The following is a 22,835-nucleotide window of genomic DNA, read 5'->3' as shown; positions in this document are numbered from 1 at the left end:
CACACTGAGGCAACAACTGGTTCACCCTAAAGACCCAATGCCTAAACACAAGATGGACAACATTGTGTACGCAGTCCAGTGCAATGAGGAATGCTCAGAACTGTATATGGGCGAAACAAAACAACAACTACATCAGCGTATGGCTCAGCATAGAAGAGCCAAAACCTCTGGTCAAGATTCAGCCGTGTACTTACATCTAAAAGGAACAGGTCACACCTTTGAAGACAGTCAAGTACGTGTTTTGGATAAGGAGGCCGATTGGTACAAACGAGGTGTGAAGGAGGCCATCTACGTAAAAATGGAGATACCAAGCTTGAATAGAGGCGGGGGCGGGGGGTTAGACATTATTGTCTGCCACATACAATGCTGTCTTGACACCTTTTTATGGGAAGTCTTTATCACCTACTGACTCCAATTAGGATAATGGCATCAACACCTCTGACCCCATGCTGGGTATAATTACCAGATGTTGAATCAGTTACATATTTATTCCCAGAATTTTTGTACAATCACTCAGAATTGAGAAAGCTCGTTGGAAGAACGAGTGAAACGTTTTCAAGAAATCTATAGTACATCCAGTTGCCTTGATTTATTCTTTACAGATATACCATGACCTGGATAAATGAGAACCTTCACAGACAGCAGAGTCAATAGTCAATAATCGCACAATAACCATAGATTAACCCTTTGGATACCAGAGGTTTTTTTGTTTTTATTTTCCTTCCTGGAGCCATAAGTTTTCTTATTTTTCAGTTCACATATCCATATAAGGGCTTATTTTTTGCGTGACAAGTTGTACATTATAAGGCCACCATTTAATACGGCATACAATGTAGTTGGAAGCGGGGAAAATAGGGCGCAATTTGAAAAACTAAACAATTCCTCCACCATTTTACTGACCTGTGCCTTTTATCGTCTAGGACAGTACATTTACAACAATACCACGTATGTATAGATTTTTTAAATGTCTAAACACTGTAAAAATAAAAACTTTGAAAAAATATATATTTTTTTTTTACATCACCTCATTCTGACCCCCATACATTTTTTATAGTTATGTCTACTGAGCTGTGTGGGGGCTTATTTTTTGCAGGATGATCTGTACTTGTGTATGACTTTTTGATCACATTTTACTAGTTTTTTTGGGGGGTAAGAGAAGTAATGAAAAAACGGCAAATCGGCCATTTTGATACTGTTTTCCGTTACGCTATTTGCCGTATTGGAAATATAAGCAAATAAAAAGTAAGTTGCGTTTATCATGTAAAGAAAGTTAATACAAGACACTTACTAATGTATTGTTATTATCCATATTGCTTCCTTTGCTGGCAAGACTCCATTTCTATCACATCATACACTGCTCGTTTCCACGGTTACAGACCACCCTGCAATCCATCAGTTATGGTCATGCTGGCACACTATGTTTTTACATATCTGCCATGCTCCTGTATGGAACATGGTAATATTGAAGAAGAAAAAAAATCTGTGAGTGTTGTAGCCTCAAACACTGGCTACAAAAACATAAATAAGTAAAAAATATATATGTACAGTACAGACCAAACGTTTGGACACACCTTCTCATTCAAAGAGTTTTCTTTATTTTCATGACTATGAAAATTGTAGATTCACACTGAAGGCATCAAAACTATGAATTAACACATGTGGAATTGTATACATAACAAAAAAGCGTGAAACAACTGAAAATGTCATATTCTAGGTTCTTCAAAGTAGCCACCTTTTGCTTTGATTACTGCTTTGCACACTCTTGATGAACTTCAAGAGGTAGTCACCTGAAATGGTTTTTACTTCCTAGGTGTGCCCTGTCAGGTTTAATAAGTGGGATTTCTTGCCTTATAAATGGGGTTGGGACCATCAGTTGCGTTGTGGAGAAGTCAGGTGGATACACAGCTGATAGTCCTACCGAATAGACTGTTAGAATTTGTATTATGGCAAGAAAAAAGCAGCTAAGTAAAGAAAAACTATTATTACTTTAAGAAATGGTCAGTCAGTCCGAAAAATTGGGAAAACTTTGAAAGTGTCCCCAAGTGCAGTCACAAAAACCATCAAACGCTACAAAGAAACTGGCTCACATGAGGACCGCCCCAGGAAAGGAAGACCAAGAGTCACCTCTGCTGCGGAGGATAAGTTCATCCGAGTCACCAGCCTCAGAAATCGCAGGTTAACAGCAGCTCAGATTAGAGACCAGGTCAATGCCACACAGAGTTCTAGCAGCAGACACATCTCTAGAACAACTGTTAAGAGGAGACTATGTGAATCAGGCCTTCATGGTAGAATATCTGCTAGGAAACCACTGCCAAGGACAGGCAACAAGCAGAAGAGACTTGTTTGGGCTAAAGAACACAAGGAATGGACATTAGACCAGTGGAAATCTGTGCTTTGGTCTGATGAGTCCACATTTGAGATCTTTGGTTCCAACCACCGTGTCTTTGTGCGACGCAGAAAAGGTGAACGGATGGACTCTACATGCCTGGTTCCCACCGTGAAGCATGGAGGAGGAGGTGTGATGGTGTGGGGGTGCTTTGCTGGTGACACTGTTGGGGATTGATTCAAAATTGAAGGAACACTGAACCAGCATGGCTACCACAGCATCTTGCAGCGGCATGCTATTCCATCCGGTTTGCGTTTAGTTGGACCATCATTTATTTTTCAACAGGACAATGACCCCCAAACACACCTCCAGGCTGTGTAAGGGCTATTTGACCATAAAGGAGAGTGATGGGGTGCTGAGCCAGATGACCTGGCCTCCAGAGTCACCGGACCTGAACCCAATCGAGATGGTTTGCGGTGAACTGGACCGCAGAGTGAAGGCAAAAGGGCCAACAAGTGCTAAGCATCGCTGGGAACTCCTTCAAGACTGTTGGAAGACCATTTCAGGTGACTACCTCTTGAAGCTCATCAAGAGAATGCCAAGAGTGTGCAAAGCAGTAATCAAAGCAAAAGGTGGCTACTTTGAAGAACCTAGAATATGACATTTTCAGCTGTTTCACACTTTTTAGTTATGTATATAATTCCACATGTGTTAATTCATGGTTTTGATGCCTTCAGTGTGAATCTACAATTTTCATAGTCATGAAAATAAAGAAAACCCTTTAAATGAGAAGGTGTGTCCAAACTTTTGGTCTGTACTGTATATATATTTTTTTTACTTTTTTATATTTTTGTAGCCAGTGTTTGAGGCTACAACACTCAGATTTTTCTTCAATATTACCATGTTCCATACAAGAGCATGGTAATATGTGAATTACTCATTTCTTATGTTTGCCTGCCACCTGCTGGAATTAATGACATTAAAAGGTCGTTAAGCCGTAATTGGAATTTTAATTTCCCTTCAGTACAGCTGTAGGACGTTCCTCCCCGTCTGCCCTCCTGCTGCTGATTATACAGATCAGTGTCGGCAGAGAGAGGTGTGTGCTGATGCACAGCTCTCTCACTGATGGGGCAAAATGCTGAATGTGCGCTCTGTCGGATCATTAAGGAAGCAGCCAGGCACCCGGCCATGCTGAATTTCCCTGACTGCCATCAGGCACTTTTTAGCATTTCTTCTTGCCAAATAGTGGTTCCTATAAAGCGAAAAAGGAGGGTACATATAACTATATTATATACAAATATAACTTTTAGAAGTGGCAATGAAAGCGTAAAAGTGTGAAAATGCTTTTCCATTTATGGTATAGAAGATGGATGAGGGGGAAGGTACACCAGAGTGTAAGGGGTAGGTGGGGGGTGCTATAGAACTGCCAAAGGAAAGGTCTATACATATTTGCCTTGCTCCTGAGGAAGGGGACTTGCATACTTCCCCGAAACGCATTGGAATCATGTTTTAATTGGAATAGGTATCTTTTATACTACGCCCTTTGAAGTCCCTGTGAACATTTCTGAGATAAAGGAATCCACTACATCTTAAAAGCGACCTCGGCGAGGGAGGAGGAGAGGGTTCAAGTGTATTGAGCTGCCCCCCTCACTGGTGAAGTGAATAATTATTCTCCTACCATCTCACATTTTTTTTAAATTATATTTATCCTTTTATCTGATCTATTGTTTACACACCTTTAGACCTTTCCTTTGGCAGTTCTGTGATGCCACCACCTACCCCTTACACTCCGGTGTACACCTCCCCCCCCCCCCTTTGCTCACCCTGCCATAAGTACAGCCTACTGACCAACTTTCCTTAGTACTACAGTATTCCCTCGGCACTTGTTCTTATTCCACCCTCCCCTATTACCCTTCCTGTGCCATCCTCCCAGTTTTAACTCCTTTTCTTTATAAACAATTTCCATTTATGGAGCAGGGTTACAGTTTAAGCTTGGACTGACAGTAATACATGCACGTGCTACTATTCCATACAACTACATAGTGCCGTTAGACCACATATACTGCTATATCATACATGTACACCCAAACATATGTATATATGTCCAATACTCAGGTATATACAATACATATACTTACCTGTCCTCCAACTACCAATCACATCCTAGCATTGGAAGAGGAGCAGTGGTGAGCCATGCAGAACATGTTTCCTGCCTAGGTTCCTCTCTACACTCTTCCTCTTCTTTCTCCTGTCTGTCTTTACAAAGCTGCTTGATATTACTGTTAGAGAATCAGGATTAGATCTGATGGCCTGTCATGTTGTCTTAATCAGACATCTTACATTTCTACCTTAAAGCTTAGCTAAAGAGTCACCTTAAATAATTATGTACTGCTTTAAGAAAATAGAGTTTGTTAGATGATCAATTAGAACCTATATTTTCTGTTTAGGACTGGCTAGTTATCTTCTCAAGACGTCATCTGAAGAAGTCTTGTGATGCTGCGCCCAATTTCCAACAATTACAAAAAAATTGTAAGATTCTTAGGAGGGCAAGGACAAGACTTCCTGAAGACCCATGACCTGCACCCCTCCACATCTCTACATGCTGGTGCCTGGGGCAAGTGCTTCATTAGGCCCCTGGTTTGCTGCAAGAGCAACCATGTGGAACCCTCGAGGAACATCCACTGCATCACTAGTTCTTGGCACTCGAACAGAATTGAAGGTGTGGCAGGCATAAGAAGCAGTGTGTTAAGGATAAGGCACATATATATATATATATATATATATATATAACACATGTATCCCCCTTCTCAATTGTTGGGTGGCCATGGGCTGTACTGTTAAAAGAAATAGCAACACAAATGTTGGATAGATGTTAGCATTACAAACAAATGAACTGAATCCAATATAATACAAAAAGCAAAGTTAAACAGTTCACAAAGTTTATTATTTGAAAAGCAAATTGTGATAACATTTTCATTGGCGACATCCACTATTTCAAGGAGCACAACAAGGGCTTCATAATAATGCTTAATTTGACTAATTACTGCCAAAGATGCATTCTGATAAAAAATACAGTTAAGATTATTTGCTTTGCAATAGGCACACAACCAGAGGAGTCAATAATACAAAGAAAGAAGGAAGAAACTCCCATCTCTCTACTTGTTGAATACCAGTTGACATGCCGGGATTCTCAGATGCCACTGATCCAGAAGACTCGGAGGATGTCCAAGAGATAAATGAGAGCAACGACTAGGCGAAAAGTTACAGCAAGTTGTTCTGGCTTCAACTTCAGGCACAACATGTTAAAACAGATTGTTCGCATACAGTATATGTCATGATGTAGGCCAAGTGATTACCAGGTATGATAACTAATATGCAACCAAAATTGTCTTAGCATCAGCAATGGATGGATGTTAAAAAAATAAATCACATAAAAAACACCTATAACAATTTACATAGAACCCCTTTAACTAAAGCCAGCATTGTATATGACAGCGTCCCTGTGCATTCCCAGAGATATATGCCTCTATCTATTGGCATTAACAGAAAAAATGCACGATACATATTTCTCTGCTCTGCATAAAATTGGAAACTACAGGAAAGATAATATTTTTCAAGTAAGAAATGAAAAGTGAATGAAAACTGAAGTTAATAAAATTCATATGCTGATCAATGCAGGTAACAAGTAGGATGTTGTGATATAGCAAAGCATACCTGGAACAACGTCAAACAAAATTCAAGTAAAAAATCCATATTGATTTTTTTTTATATATATATATATATTTTTTTTAATAATTTATGATTATAGGTGAATTGTGCGGCTAAAGTTATCACGAGCCTGTTAATAAAATACTTTAAAGCCTAGCTAACCTAAACAATAAAAAAAAAGTTTAATAGTGCACTAACACTTCTATGACCTTCTTGTAATAAAAATATAAAACATTAGCCCACCATTGACCAAGAATTTCATTAAATACCTTCCATGAGGGGTGGGCATTTCTAGACTTCAACTACAGAGTATAAGCTTTTCATTATATCCTGTGCTTATTTTGTGACCTTTAAATCCCTTTTTAGGTAAAATCTGAAATGGGTCCCAGTGCTAAGTGGAAAGAAACTAAAAGAAACCTAATAAATAATAATTTTAAGGTGACTAAGAAGTAAACTAAATCCAAATGTATATATAAAGTACTTGTGAAACTACTAGGCACTACAGATAGAGGCTCTATTCAAACCAGCGCTAGGACAATCTGTCTGGGTCACAGTTTTGACAGCAATAATATTCAAATTGTAACACCATTCTTGCAATCAAAACCTCTATATAGGACTCCATCAGTCACTATTCAAATCCGTCCTATAACAGATCCGTCATAGCAGCATGCCGATACTTGCTGTTTTGGAATTAGTAATTTAGCAATAATTAGCACAATGGCTACCTCCAACTTAGTGATATTTTGTTCACAAAAGTTAAAATGCATGAAGTGAACTGAAAGTAGTGCGTACAGTATTTACTTAAAGTGTAACTGTCAATTTTATTTCTTAAATGTGTAAGGCACGTAATTCTGAATATTTTTGCAATATACTTTATTTTCATTACAAAACTGCCTCTGAAGTTGTCCCTAATCCAGGGAAGACCCTCCTCGTTTATTGCTGCCAATCTCACTCCCTCCTATATAACTAAAACTCACCATATATACTCTGCCCTGTCTGGCTGACATGTATACTGTCAGTGGTGAGCGCTGACTGTGTACGTTAAATTAGTATGCCTGGCACGCTGACGAACGAGCCGCCCGAAGATGCAGAAGATCACTGCCCGATCGCCTGCATCTCCTGGCGGCCAATTAGTCAGTCAGCGCAGTGGGCTTGTAGTGTCTTCACAGTTCAGTACTGCGCTGTGCTGAACTATAAAGACAGGTTTTCTGTAGCAACTCACTGTGAAAAGACAATGTACGAGGCAGTTTTGTAATAAAATTTACATAAAAAAGTACAAAATTAACAAATTATGATTATTTTTGCAATATACTTTATCACTTGCCCTACATATTTAAAAAATTAATAATTAATCAATGACAGTTACACTTTACTAACACACTGTGCTCCTCATTACAGTAGTGAGACCAGTGACCTGCACCTTTAGTATCAGTATATAGTTTATCAGACTTGTTCAATGTAATAATATGGAGACACTTTTACAACACAGCGACAACATATTCAAATGCCTTTAGGATATATCACACCTCCCTACGTGAGAGCTTCCTTGCAATTAAAATAAAAACCTTGGTCGGTAATTTTAATACTAAAACTATATTTGCATTCTACCGTCCCAACAGTCCTTTAGGTTCAGTGCATACAATATCCCACCCTGCCCTTTAACTTAATGTACATTATTATCAATATCTACAATATTACAGCAAACTTGGTAAGCCATGGTTTCCAACTGGTTAAATAATTTTAGTTAGATATGTGACATTTATCTACATATTTATAGAAAGTACACTCTTCACTTCTCATCTAGGCACAATGTTGATTTGTCAGTGCAAAGTATAAGGATGGGATAGGAGGGGATCCAAAGAAAGTCTTGGCTTTATAGATGAGCACAAGGTGCAGAAGTTTCAGTAGATAATATGCAGGGCTAATGCAAACAGCCTCTATAGTCATCAGAAAAGGTTGTCAGTAGCTTGATGTTCTTCATCGTAAACTAGTCTGTTTGGGTAATTTAGTCCCCATCAGTATACCTGGTGTCAATGTTGATGGCGCCTTCATCTGCATGCTGGAACCTACCATGGCTGGAAAGCTACGATTCCTTCTAATTCCTGTGTTTAGCTGAATTCCGCCTATAGAACTTGTTGCAGCAGGGTAAGGTATACCTTCTTGTATAAGACCTCCAGGAACAAATGCCCGTACTGATCCCTGCGCATCACAAAGAACCGGACTGTCACATGCAGAAGATGCAAGTGTTGGGCCTGAGACTTTGGCAATTCCAAGCTTCTTCACTTTATCCACTAAATTTAGGTTGGACACAGAAACATCAGTCTGGCATTCACTGCTTCGTATATTCTTCTTTTCTCTCACCTCCTTCAGAATAGAGCTGGCAGGTTTAGAAGCCAGGAAGTTGTCATAGGGTGGGCTGGTGCATTTGAAGTTTAGAGAAGGCGGAGAGGAGCTTGGTGTCTGCATAGGTGAATTTGGAGGAGTGGAAGGTATGATAGCCATTTTTGGAACAGATTGATACATTATTGAAGCCGTCCCCGCCCTATCCCAACTCTGGGGGTTGTACACAGCTGCTGAAATACCCTGTTCCTTCAGGAGCCTTACCAATCCAAGAGATGTGCTCAAAGTGGTTGTTGATTCTCTCAGATTAGTGAAAGACTCCGCCAAGCTGAGACGTCTAGGTGTACATGGTGTGCTTGCTGGGGTAGATTTGCAGAAGTTGACAATAGCTGGAGTGGGCATGGAGTTAAGGCTGTAGGATACAAAGAGAAGGTACAGTAAAAATAAAGTAAAATAAACAATGCAGAAGCGATATAAAACAAAGATCATAATTCGGGAACATACTGTTAGTGCTTGCAGTCCACATGCATACTACATAGTAAGGCTAGGGACACCTTTGCACTGATTTTCTTTTTTTTTTATTGTTGCTTTGCTTCCCACATGCAAAATTCTGCACTTTTCTAACTAGTCTCTATTACAAAATTACCTATCATTTTGCATCTGCAGAGTGTGTGTGCAAGTCTTTCACCCAACTAGAGGTGCTGCAAAATGGGACAAAAATCTGTCAGTTTTGCTCTCGTTTCTGAATGCTCTCTCTGCTACCCCTCCATCAGTGTTAAGCCTCACACACCCAACTGTATATATTTTGTGGTCCGCAAAATACAGACAACGTCTGTGTGACATCAGTGTTGAATTGGATCTTTTTTTTGGGGGGGGGGGGGGGCGCCCAATGACACCCATTGACATGCTACAAAAATACATTCAGTTGTATGCATGGGGCCTTAGAGATAGCAGCGGGGATCGGGAGGTGGTTGCACATTTCAGTTGTTTGTGGAAAGGGGGAAGAATCCAAGGAGGGTAGTTCACACATGCTGTAGAAGGAAAGCACACAGAAGGAAGTTTTCAGGGAAAACCAGCAGTGACCTGGACACAGAGACTCAACGGGAGGCACTGGAAGGGGGGTTGAAAATTAACTAAAGGGGTACTCTGGTTTTGTGCTACTGATGACCTATTCTCAGGTGTTAGTTCATGGGGTGATACGTCTGCATATCGCACACCATGTCGGTGGGTAGGTTGCTATAGCTGTACATGGGCCTTTCTTCTGAGTAGTCTGCCATTCTTTGCATGTATATATGTGTTCTATGTGTTATTATTTACTTGATCATTATATTTTATCATCTATATGTATTCAGCACAGCACCAGTATTACTGCTCTGGTGAAATATAGCACCTAGGACCCCGTGTAATTTCCATGTATTCAAAACTATATATCCAGCTAGAAGTGAAGGACAGCATCTGCACCTTTGTGCAACATTTATGTATTCTGCTTCAGGGCTAACTATATTTTGTATGTATTCACCACTATATATTCAGCTAGAAGCTAAGTCGGGTATCTATATGTAGTTTCGTGCAATATTCATTCTTTGGTATTATTATATATTTATTCTGACATACTACCTTGATCATCTATCTTCTGTTGCCCTGGTGGAGTGCATGATATATCTAGCCTGTTATATTTTTCTGGGGCTTGTATATTCTGCTTTCCTGGTGGAGTGCAACTATTAGGGCTTTTTGGCATCTTCTATGTACTTGGCTTTATTATGTAGCTTGATATAAGAGCTTTGTGTCCGTTTCCCAATATTACATCTGTGACATAAGTGCTATATATGATCTATGTACCCCATGTATTTTTTTCTGGATCAATTTCCATCGTGCCTCTTTCTCCTTATAATTGTATTTAAATTAAATAAAGAAGTCAAACATTAACCCAATGAATGCCAGACCAAAAATGATCACTGGAAATGGCCAATTAATGACAGAGAAATAGTGTGTTATTAAGCTATACAGATAGGAGCAGTACAGTGAATAAAAAATGTATATTCCTATACCCTCAGCACACAAAATAAACCATAACATAGCAGAGCATTGATCATGTAAACACCTATTTTTATATATCCTACTGGACATAGGCAAGAATCACTATATTAACTATGCATAATCCTAAATTATATACCAGGAGAGAGAGAGCATCAGCATCCCAGACAAAAATAAGCACTCAAATGACAAAAGGTCGTCACTAGTATTAGGCTACTTTCACACTAGCGTTTATAGGTCCGTTCGTGAGCTCCGTTTGAAGGAGCTCACGAGCGGACCCGAACGCCTCCGTCCAGCCCTGATGCAGTCTGAATGGAGCGGATCCGCTCAGACTGCATCAGTCTGGCGGCGTTCAGCCTCCGCTCTGCTCGCCTCCGCACGGACAGGCGGACAGCTGAACGCTGCTTGCAGCGTTCAGCTGTCCGCCTGGCCGTGCGGAGGCGAGCGGATCCGTTCAGACTTACAATGTAAGTCAATGGGAACGGATCCGCTTGAAGATGTCACCATATGGCTCAATCTTCAAGCGGATCCGTCCCCCATTGACTTTACATTGAAAGTCTGAACGGATCCGCTCAGGCTACTTTCACACTTAGAATTTTTTCTAAGTTATTAATGCAGACGGATCCGTACTGAACGGAGCCACCGTCTGCATTAATATGATCGGATCCGTTCAGAACGGATCCGATCGAACGCTAGTGTGAAAGTAGCCTAAAAGATACTGTAAGATATTTATCAAAACTGCTCAGATTCTGAGCTGTTTATTAAATAATCACATGACACTTCTTGTGTCGATGAATATTTCTGTCTCATATAGGAGGTAAAACACTAAACTCAGAAAGGAGACTGGAATAAGAAGAGTTATTTCATATGTGTAGAATACATTAAACAGTGATTCAAATAAAGCAAGAGAAAGCAAGTCTCTCATTAAGCCCACTGGGCGAATGGGATCGGAGTCTATATATCCATTCTGTCTCTTTTTGGAGAACTCTCCGTTCCCAGTCGCCTTTTCTGGGAGAGGGTCTCACCACTTCCAATGCCGAGAATGCCAGTGAGTTCAAATACCCATCATGGCACTCTTTTTTTTAATGTCATTTATATGTTCTAAAACATACCGACGAAACTCCCTGAATGTCTTTCCCACATAGTCCAGAGGACTGGTGCATTAACAAAGGTACACAAACCCCCTACTCCTGCAATTAACAAAATACCTCACATCATACCTTTTATTTGTAACTGAACAAGTATTAGTTTTTGTATTCCTCACAAAGCGGCAAGTAGAGCATGTCCCACAACGAAACATACTAAGTGGTTTTCTATCAAGCCATGTTCCTATCTGGGCTGGGCGTGAAAAAGGACTATGGACCAATCAGTCGCGTAACGATCTACCCCATCTAAAACGAATACTCGGGCGGGGTAGAAGTACATTAGTCACGTCCGGATCCATCAACCAGATAGGCCAGTATTTTTCAATAATTGCTCTTATTTCCCAGTTCGCAACATCATAGATGGAGATGATCCTAACAATATCTCTTCCTTCACCAATGGATCCCTTGGGCACTAAAAGGGTATTACGTTCCCTTGTTTCCGCATTTTGAAAGGACCTTCTTAGAACTTGTTGAGGATAACCTCTCATCCTAAATTGATTCTGAAGTCTCCTGGACTCATAATGGAAATTCTCTTTATCTGAACAATTTATCCTCATTGTCAAATACTGGCCCCGGGGTATACCCTTTTTTAAATTCATGGGATGATAACTCTCCTAATGAAGGAGATTGTTCATTGCGGTGGCCTTCCTGAAGGTGGTTGTGACAAGTCTGTCTCCCTCTTTGGTGACTCTGACATCCAGAAAAGTTAACGCATCTGGATGGAACTCCAAAGTGAATGACAGACCAAGCTCATTCATATTAAGTTCTCTAACAAATACTTCAAAATCATTAGAGTCACTATTTCATATTAGAAATACATCGTCAATATATTGTGTCCAGAAGACAATCTTGTCACACCACCAGACCTGCATGTCCGGAAAGACCACATTGTCCTCCCACCAGCCCAGGAGGAGATTAGCATAGGTAGGAGCACAGGGGCTCCCCATTGCGGTCCCCTTGAGCTGGTGGAAGAACTGCGAGTCAAATAACAAAAAATTATACGTTAGAACAAATTCCAGGAGAGTCAGTACAAATTTGTTATGAGAGCCATAGCAAATTGCCCTTGTTTTCAGGAATTCTTCCACCGCCATCAATCCTTTAGAATGAGGAATAGAACTATACAAAGATTCTACATCTATGCTTGCTAAGGAGCATGATGGTTCTACATTAATAGTCTCAATCTATCTTAGGAAGTCCATTGTGTCTCTGGTGTAAGATGGAAGGGCTGATACAAAACTTTTCAGAACATGATCGATATAGAAACCGCTATTTTGGGTGATTTAATCTACACCAGACACAATTGGACGACCCTTTAAAGGGGATAAAGCCTTGTGGACATTTGGTAGTCTATAGAAAGTAGCTGTTTGAGGTGCACTCGGCTTCAGAAAACAGTATTCATCCTCACTGATGACACCTATTGGTAAGGCCTTCATCAAGTATGGACACATACATACATCCCCAAGAAAGATGTCGGTGGGATCTGATTACACAATACAACAACATTGCTGATCACTCAACAAACGTTCACACATCTGTCAGTATTGGGTACACCCCATAACAATAAGGTTCCCCACTTACTGGACGGTTTGATGACTATTGATGTATCCCTTTCTAGACTTAGAAGGACCTCAGTCACAGGACCAGATAGGTTACGAAAATGAGTTGTGGACACTGGCAATCTTTCTATATCCTCAATAACCATTTGTAAAAAGATGTCTATGTGATCATAGTTCATGGGAGGCGGTAATTTAGTACTCTTAGAGTCCATTCATACATACGTATATGTTTTGCTGATCCACAAAACACGGACATCGCCAGCAGTATAATAGAAAATGCCTAATCTTGTCTGCAATTGGTTCACGCGTGCCTTCATCAAGCAGATCCAGAAATATCTCCAGGTCAGCAAATTCATTCTCCTGTAAGTTGCTCACAAGTAAGCCTATTATTATATTTCATAAACTTATGCCATTTCAATCTCCTTGAGAATAAATGAAGATCCTTGACCCAAATAAAGGGGTCAAACTTTGTTGTGGGAACAAACGAAAGTTGCTTTTTAAGCAGATTATGTTCAGCCTCACTAAATACACGGGAAGAGATTCATTATTTGTAGTTGATCATTATCCTCTAATCCTCTCCCACCCTGGTTCGATCCTGTAATTAGTAGGAGTTGTTTACATATTTAGCAATTCACAAGTCCAACAAGCCAGTGAGCAAGACGGGTCTTCTCTGTATTTTTAGAATGATAAAACCCTATTGTTATCTTATCACTATATGGATATTAGTGGTGTTAGAGTGACGATTTTGTCAGTGTCTAAGTTAGCTCAGGGCACACACATCCCAGCCAGCAGGGGACTGCATCTGCAACACTGCTCACCCCCTGTCATGCCCTAGAGAGCCTCTCAGCAAAACCTGGTATAAAGTGCTTCTTCTTCTTCATCAACAGACCTGTGAAGAACCATTTTGATTAAGTGACTCTCTGCAATTAATTAAATACATTTTAACATCATTAAAATTGTATAATTCTCAGATTTACCCATTATAGAGCACCCAAACAAAGGCCTAATAATAAAAAGTGGTAATTAACTAAAAACACAAAAGTAGTGAACACAAGCTAAATTAATACCCGACCTCGGAGTGACTCTCGTGAGTTCATCAGACGGGTGCATAATCCGACATGTGGTGAACGTGAAGGTGGAATTGGTCTGAGACAAACATTTTCCAGGATGGTGCACTAAAGTGAGAACAAAGAAAACAAAAAAACTATTATATGCACTTCCTAAATAAAGTGAAATTTCTATATAAAAAAAAAAAAAAAAAGTCTGGTTTGATTTTTTTTTTTATATCTACTGTACACCATATTAAGGATTTTCCACCTAATAATAAGCTCCAGTATCAATGATACAAACAAGGGGTTGTTTCATCTTATACTGTACAATGATGGCATATCACTAGGATATGGTATCACTATCAAATAGGTATGAGTCCCAGATCTTGGACTTATTTCCAGAATGGACCACCTGATGTGAACAGATAGAAGGTGTGCAAGCATGGCCACCGTCCATTCACTATGGGAGTTTTAAAAATAGCTGAGCACCCGCTCAGCCATTGACAGCAGTCCCAGAGCAGTGAAGGGAGCGGTGGTTGCACTTGCGTGGTGATCCCTCCATTCACCACTATGGGACCCCCCAAAATAGCGGAGCACGCTCGGTCAGGTGTTTTTGGAACTACCACAGTGATAAGTGAAGAGCACGCCGCGCATGTGCCGTGTGCTCTCTTTAACTTTCGTGGCATGTTCTGAACATAAGGGCTGGTCTAAGCAATATGCCATCAACGCATGATATGAGCCATCCGCTTTAAAGTGTTTACACACCATACAAACCATTTTCCCTCCTTTCTGTGGGCCCCCTACTTTTTGCTAATCAAAGCAAGGTATATTAGCAAGTAGTAAGGGGACAGATGGACAAAAGTATGACAGCAGGATCAGATTTACAGCGATTCGAAAGCTTCATACATGTGACAGCGACACCTCCCCAAAAACCCTCCTGTAAAACATCACTTGAGATCATAGAGATGTTTTTCAAAACAGAGACCAACAGTGAAATAAGTAAGGGAAACAGGCTTTCCAGAGTTACTTGTGCATAAATTTAGGAGCACTTCATTCAACAAAAGCTGATGAGAATGAACATTTTGGAATCAGTCTACCATATAATCCAATGTATGTTGCATGTACATTAACTCTGGAAAGAAAGGTGTTATGTTGCCTAAGGGCCATCTCATTTTTTTGCAGATCATAGAAAATGTATAAATCATTAATTAGATGTAGAGGCTGCTAAAAGAAGAGACAAGCAAAGTTCTGAGCACAGAAAAATAGAGCTCTAATACTATGTTCCCTGTTTCCTGGAAAGTAGAAAAGCAACAGTATATAGGGCAGATATAGCTTGTATACCAAACCTTGATATTTTTCCAGATTTTCAGGGCTGTAGGAGACGATATCACATACCTAAAGCTTCAAGATCAAGATCACAAATTGTTCATTTTCCAGAGTAGTTTCACTAGTTTAAACTGGATGGATGGGTGGCACAGCTGAAACTAAAAATCTTTTACACTTATGGATGGTTCTCGATATGAATCTTTTTTTTTTCCTCCCCTAAACAAAGTATATAAAATGCTAAGACACAATTCAGTCAACTATTCTAACAATATATACAGTCCTGATCAAAAGTTTAAGATCACTTGAAAAATGCCCAAAAAACATATTTTACATTGTTGGATCTTAACAAGGTTCCAAGTAGAGCTTCAACATGCAACAAGAAGAAATGAGAGTGAGACAAAACATTTTTTGAGCATACAATTAATTTAAAATAACAATTAAACTGAAACAGCTGATCCAAATTTTAGGACCACATGCCTTTAAAAGGCCAAATCTGTGCAAATATGTAGATTCATTGTCATTTTCTGTCAGGTAGTCACACGTTGTGATGGCAAAGACAAAAAAACTCTCCATTTTTGAACTGCATAAGCAGGGTCTCTCACAGCGCGCCATCGCTGCTGAGGTGGCACGCAGTAAGACAGTCACTTGGAATTTCTCAAATGATCCTGAGGGTTATGGAACAAAAAAGTAAAGTGGAAGACAAAAAAATGTCATCAGCACTGAGCCGGGGGATCCAATTGGCTGTCCGTCAAGACACAGGACAATCCTCGACCCAAATTAAGGCCATTACTGGTGCTGACTGCAGCCCCATAACCATCAGACAGCACCTGAGACTGAAGGGCTTCAAAAACTAAAAATGTCTTCAAAGATCTCGTCTCCTTGAACGCCACAGAACTGCTCGTTTGGACTTTGCAAGAGAGCACCAAACATGGGACATTCAAAAGGTGGAAGAAAGTTTTATTCTCTCATGAGAAAAAATGTAACCTTGATAGTCCTGATGGTTTCCAACGTTACTGGCATGACAAGCAGATCCCACCTGAGATGTTTTCTACGCGCCACAGTGGAGGGGCGCCATAATGGTCTGGGGTGCTTTTCCCTTCAGTGGAACAATGGAGCTTCAGGAAGTGCAGGGGCATCAAACGGCCGCTGGCTATGTCCAGATGTTGCAGAGAGCATTCCTCATGACTGAGGGCCCTTGTCTGTGTGGTAACGACTGGGTTTTTCACTTCTTCCAGGAAAATAACATCACTCCTTTGGCCCATCCTGCGTGTTCCCCTGATCTAAATCCAATTGAGAACCTTTGTGGATGGATGGAAAGGGAAGTTTACAAAAGTGGACAACAGTTCCAGACAGTAGATGGCCTTCGTGCGGCCGTCTTTAACACTTGGAGAAATGTTCCCAACTCACCTCAAGGAAACGCTTGCATCAAGCAAGCCGAAACAAATTTTGGAAGTGAAACAATAACGGCGGAGCTACTCATTACTGAGTTCATGTTTGGAAGTTGGATTTCTGTTTTGGGGGTTTAGTTCTTTTGGGAGGTGTGGTCCTAAACTTTTGATCAGCTGAAAAACAGCCTGTTTTAGTTTATTCGTTGTTTTCATTAAATTGAATGCTCAAAAAATGTTTTGTCTCACTCCCATTTCTTCTTGTTGCATGTTAAAGCTCTACTTGGAACCTTGTTAAGATCCAGCCATGCTAAATATGATTTTTTGCCATTTTTCAAGTGGTCTTAAACTTTTGATCAGGACTGTATTAATTAGCCAAACAATGTGAAAGTTACTTTATTGAACCCCATTTATTTTTTTTCATAAAAGAACTACATGCTCAGCATTTCCTTACTATATTCTAATTATTAGAATTATCCCTTTTAGAAATGAGGTTGATCAAAATCAGGATATAATATTACTTTCCTTCTCAAGGAGATATGTCATACATCCTTGCAGGATAGCAATTCAGTAGCCAAGGATGTACCCGGTAGATCCTTGCTACTGATCACTGGATTTCAGCTTTAAAACAAGACCTAGATCGAGGCTCTAGCTGCTATAAATTGCGAGTTGAACAACTTAGAAATCAGGTGGGGAATGAAAGCTGCAGGTATATGCAGCTTCCACTGAGACTCAACCCTAAGGGCTGTTTCACACGAGCGGATGCCGTGCGTGACATCCGCTCCGTGAATGACAGCCAAGACCCGATGCAGACTGCAGAGGCACAGAGCATTAACATGACTGATAATGCTCCGTGCCTCTCTGTGATCTCTTTACTACGAAATCACAATGACAACTGTGATTTCGTAGTAAAGAGATCACAGAGAGGCACGGAGCATTATCAGTCATGTTAATGCTCCGTGCCCCTGCAGTCTGCATCGGGTCTTGGCACTCTTTCACGGAGCGGATGTCACGCACGGCATCCGCTCGTGTGAAACAGCCCCAAGTGGTCTAACTTGCGATTGATCATGCCTGAGATTGTTAGCTTTAATACAAGACCTTACACAGTGTCTATTGTGCATCACATTACCTAATCACAAGACTTTGAAAAAGGTCCTGGAGGGATGGAACCAAGTCCTTGAGCGACTGAGGTGTCACTTCACAAAAATCTCAGTGCAAATAGATTCAATAGTGATTAACCACCAGAATTGTAATTGGCACTTTGGGGTGTAATTTATGAAACAGAAATATGCCTATATTAGGTATATTTCTGGAGCAGATTGCAGCACAAAGGTCCTTTGCGCTGCAATCTACAACTATTCCCGCTAACGCCAGGACTTAAAAAGGGGGCGTGGTGTGGGCAGGGAAAGGGACGGGCTGGCAGGCTCATCTCGTTTACCATTTTCTAGGTCTGTTTTAGGCGTAGAAAATGGTCTAAATGTAAGACAGTTAAGAAGCGGTCTTACATTTAGAAGTAACAGTGGATCTACTGAAGTTATGTAGAGGCTCCAGCCTCTAAATAACTGCAGCAGATCCACCTCCAGTGCAGGGCTTTAATAACACTGGCATCTAAAACACCAGTCTTAATACATGTGCCTCTTTATCTTTGAGTTTCTCAGATAGTTCAGGTTCAAGAAATTTTTGAATTTGAACTCTTGAATTGGTGTGGAACATATCTATATAGGTTTCCTTTCAAAAATGTTGTTTTGTGGGGTAAAGAACTTAAAGTGGCTATCTGGTACTATAAAACTGATGGCCTATCCTTGATCTTTACATTTAAAATCTTGCTTCACCAGACAAGTGGCACAGCACATGTGGGTAAAGCAATTTAGTTGTGAAGGAGACTGTGCAAGTTGTGTCCCCTTTGAGCAGTACAGAGTTGGCATAACTTAATGTCCTTCTCCAACTTTTGCATGCTCTGCAGTACACATACCGCTCACATACTGCGTGTGTAACATATAGCAGTGTGCGTAGCAGCTGAGCATGTGGATCTAAATGGAGGTAAATGTGTAGAGTACACAGACAGAAGAGCCAGGGCCACAGGGATAGAACCACCCGTTGCTCACCACTGAATTACTATTTGCCTATCATTGTTCAAACCGGTTTCACTCAGCTATGAGAAAGATGCAGATTATTAAGCTGCTCAGGAAAAGGTAAAAATAATTTGAAATTTCGATTATCTCTAACTAAACCAAAACTCCAAAACAAGCCACAACAACAAATCTGGATAAAACACTATAAAATAGCTACAAGTTTACCATTCCTTTAGCATACGGTAAATGATGGGAAAATTTAGTATTCCAAATGACCATCACTAATAAAAATTAATAATAGGAAAGTGATTAGTATTCCAAAATCCATTTAATACACAAATTCAGTTTTAGCCCTCCAAAATCTCTGAAAATCTATACAAATAGAACATTTAGCATAAGTGCAATAAAATTAATTTATCAGTGCAACATAACATCCACAATGGATCACCTGTTACTTACACATATTTACAATACTTTTTTTTTGGTATGGTGTAAAAAAAAAAAAAAAAAAAGAAGGAAGTGTGACAGGTATGTAGTGCACATAATGTATGTGCAATTCAGTGATGCAAAGCAACAAGCAAAATTTTCACTCATAAATCAATTTGACGTGTCAAAATATTTTTTTTTTACTTCTAGGGAGACCATCAAAATGCAGTTCCACTTACCCGAGTTTACAGAATGTCTAATTAACAAGCCCTAAAAGTATGTGAGGCCCCTTTCACACGGGTGCAATGCGTGACGTGAACGCATTGCACCCGCACTGAATCCGGACACATTAATTTCTATGGGGCTGTTCACATGAGCGGTGATTTTCACGCATCACTTGTGCGTTGTGTGAAAATCGCAGCAAGCTCTATATTGTGTGTTTTTCACTCAACGCAGGCCCCAAAGAAGTGAATGGGGCTGCGTGAAAATCGCAAGCATCCACAAGCAAGTGCGGATGCGGTGCGATTTTCAGCATGGTTTCTAGGCAACGATCGGGATGGAGACCTGATCATTATTATTTTCCCTTATAACATGGTTATAAGAGAAAATAATAGCATTCTGTATTAAGAATGCTAAGTAAATTAGGGATGGAGGAGTTAAAAAATATAAAATAAATAATTAAACTCACCTCATCTACTTGTTTGCGCTGCCCGGCTCGTCTTCTTGATTCTTCTTTGATAACCTGGGAGGAAAAGGACCTTTGGTTACGTCACTGCGGTCATCACATAGTATATCACCATGTGACGGACCCATGTGATGAGCGCAGTGACGTCTCCAAAAGGTCCTTTTCTCCCAGGTCATCAAAGAAGAATCAAGAAGACAAGCCGGGCTGCGTGAACAAGTGGATGAGGAGAGTTTAATATTATTTTTTTTTAAACCCCTCCATCCCTAATTTACTGAGCATTCTGTATTAAGAATGCTATTATTTTCCCTTATAACCATGTTAAGGGAAAATATTAAAATCTATTGAATACCTAACCCAAACCCGAACTTCTGTGAAGAAGTCTGGGTTTGGGTCTAGGTATCACATTCAGTTTTTTCTCACGCACGTGCAAAATGCATTGCACTCGCGCGGAAAAAACAGAATAACGCAACGCAATCGCATACAAAACTCACCACACTCGCAGGCAAAAATCGCACAATTTTCCTGCGACGCACCCGCATCCTATCTGGCCCTCACACGCGACACCCGTGTGAAAGAGGCCTAACAGTAACATTTTGGAAATTTGTATTATGTCCTATATGCCAAGTCCTGAGCTGCACAGCACCATGTAATGCCCATTAAATGCTGGGCAAACTAACAAAACAATTGCACTGTGTAAATGAAGTTTATGGACTGAAAAGCAGGACGGCTGTAACATTAGGAGTAAGATTATAATAGGATACTGTTCTTGTGAAACCGCTGCATGTCAATTGCAGGCTTAAAGGGCCATTGATGGCATCAAAGTCAGGTAGGTGGGGGTCCCACCACTGGGACCTGTTCCTATCCCCAGAACCGTGCCCCCCAAAGTAAGCATGTGGGACTTGCTCTCCATTCACTGCTATGGGACTCCAATAGCGGTGAACAAAGGTTAGTCATGCATGCGCACCTGCTCTACCTTCACTTTGGGGCCTCTGTTCTGGAGATAGGAACGACTCCCAGAGAAATACTTCTTTAAGCATACTCATTGACTTCCTATAGACGTGATAGTCATGCGACTTAAATTAATAAATGCAAATTAATTAATTAAAAAATTATTTATATATATATATATATATATATATATATATATATTTATATTTATATTTGTATACACAGGGGCGTAACTACCATAGCGGCAGACGATCCGACTGCTATGGGGCCCAGTCTTAGTTGGTATTATCTCCTCTTCTACTGGAGGTGAAAACTCAGGACTCTACCCTATAAAAGGAACAACCTTTAGCAAATGAAGCAGTGGAAAAATGACCCAAGGACCATAAAACAGAAACCGTTCTGTCCTGTGTGTCCTTGCTATGGGGCCCCTACTTCTCTATGTATGCCACTATCTATATATATATATATATATATATATATATATATATATATATATATATATATATATATATATAGTACATTTGGGGAGAGATTTATCAGAACTGATGCATAGAAAAGCAGTTTTGATAAATCTCCCCCTTAGTGTACCAGTCTCTTTCTTTTAGCAGCCTTTACCTATACAGTAAATGTGGTTCTTGCAAATATGCAAATCTAGAAACCAATATGAAGATGACCTGCTAAACAAGAGATTATTTGGCAACAGCTCAGATCACTTATCGTATGAAGTAAAACATTTGCGGATGTGCTGTGGTGTGGAGGTGAAAATGGTCCAATACTCAATATCCTGTAAAGATGTCCAGTTTACAGGACGTAAGGAGGATCCCTCACCAGACCCCTCCTCATCGTCTGTCGCGGGCTCTTGCAAGTCCTCTGGGGCAGCCTGAGAGTGGCTTGGACAATTCTTGCTGTCAGACACAGTCACTTGTGCTTGAGACCTCTCACCTGAGGTCTCTGAATGATGGACGGGACTTGAGGTAGTTAAGCTCTTGAAAGGAATGTCACCTGTCTCGTCTTCTTCATAGTCTGTAAAGCAGTACACATCCTCCTGGTCAAGATCTAAGGTGCGGAAGCCCTTGGTAACCACTCCAGGCCTAGGGTCCAGGATTCCTCCTAGGTGGGGCTGCGCCAACTGCTGCCATTGATGTAAAGTCGCTGAACCTGAAACAGGCAAAACAAATGGATGAGTGAAAATAACACAGGTCCATATTCCATTAATACTAAGCACCTGTAATAGTAGCAGTGACAGGCGAGAATAGTATTTTCAACATACAGCCACTCTGAAACTGGACTTGGAAACATTGACGAGGATCTGATAACTCTCCTGACATGTCTGTTTTATTAGATAATTGTATTCCCGATTAAATAATTCTGGCGCATCTCTTCTGAGTTGTGCCCCACCTCTGGTATTCCTCCTATTAATTGCCGGATATAGCTGCCAGTCCCAAAGAGATTAATGGAATGGCAGTGTGTGTACCTGACCTGGTATGGTACCCAGTGCGGTCATGATCAGTGAGGGTCTCTGCATTAGGACCTCAACCAAACTAATAGGTATCTCCTATTCTGTTGATGGGGGATAACTTGAAATTACCGGAATCCCCCATTAATTTTTAAAGTGTAGATTTATTCTCACTGTGATTTGTCAGGTACCATTCAAAAATAAAATAAAATAAAAGTGGGACTGTTTGTAGTCTCTTGACGAGGAGCTAGTGCACTGTCACTGTAAATTTTAGTGAGAGAGAAGCTAATTTTTTTTCCTGAGAAAATAGTTTTTTGCATTTATGTGAAAATATTTTTCATTACAAGATCTCTCGAGAGGTGTACATAGAAAAAAAAAC

At 40.3% G+C, this 22,835-nt stretch overlaps 1 protein-coding gene across 9 annotated transcripts in view; it reads right to left on the bottom strand.

Moving 5' to 3' along the window:
• Nucleotides 1-5,243: 5,243 nt before the first annotated feature.
• The window catches only part of TRAK1 (trafficking kinesin protein 1), a 219,504-nt gene continuing 201,912 nt past the window's right edge, over nucleotides 5,244-22,835 (bottom strand). For 6 of the 9 annotated variants that reach the window (XM_044294148.1, XM_044294149.1, XM_044294152.1 and 3 more), the window contains 3 exons: nucleotides 21,829-22,158; nucleotides 14,182-14,284; nucleotides 5,244-8,786 (listed from right to left, as the gene is read on the bottom strand). In XM_044294148.1, the coding sequence (XP_044150083.1) occupies nucleotides 8,012-8,786; nucleotides 14,182-14,284; nucleotides 21,829-22,158 (1,208 nt within the window). In that variant the 3' untranslated portion in view covers nucleotides 5,244-8,011. Of the gene's footprint in view, nucleotides 8,787-13,927; nucleotides 13,999-14,181; nucleotides 14,285-21,828; nucleotides 22,159-22,835 lie in introns of all 9 variants that reach the window. The other 3 variants (XM_044294153.1, XM_044294146.1, XM_044294147.1) reach the window with 3 other exon arrangements.

Source organism: Bufo gargarizans, chromosome 5, assembly GCF_014858855.1.
Source record: "Bufo gargarizans isolate SCDJY-AF-19 chromosome 5, ASM1485885v1, whole genome shotgun sequence".
Taxonomy (NCBI): Eukaryota; Metazoa; Chordata; class Amphibia; order Anura; family Bufonidae; genus Bufo; species Bufo gargarizans.
Note: the sequence above shows the minus strand (reverse complement) of the source record. Positions and strands in the feature narration are given on the sequence as shown.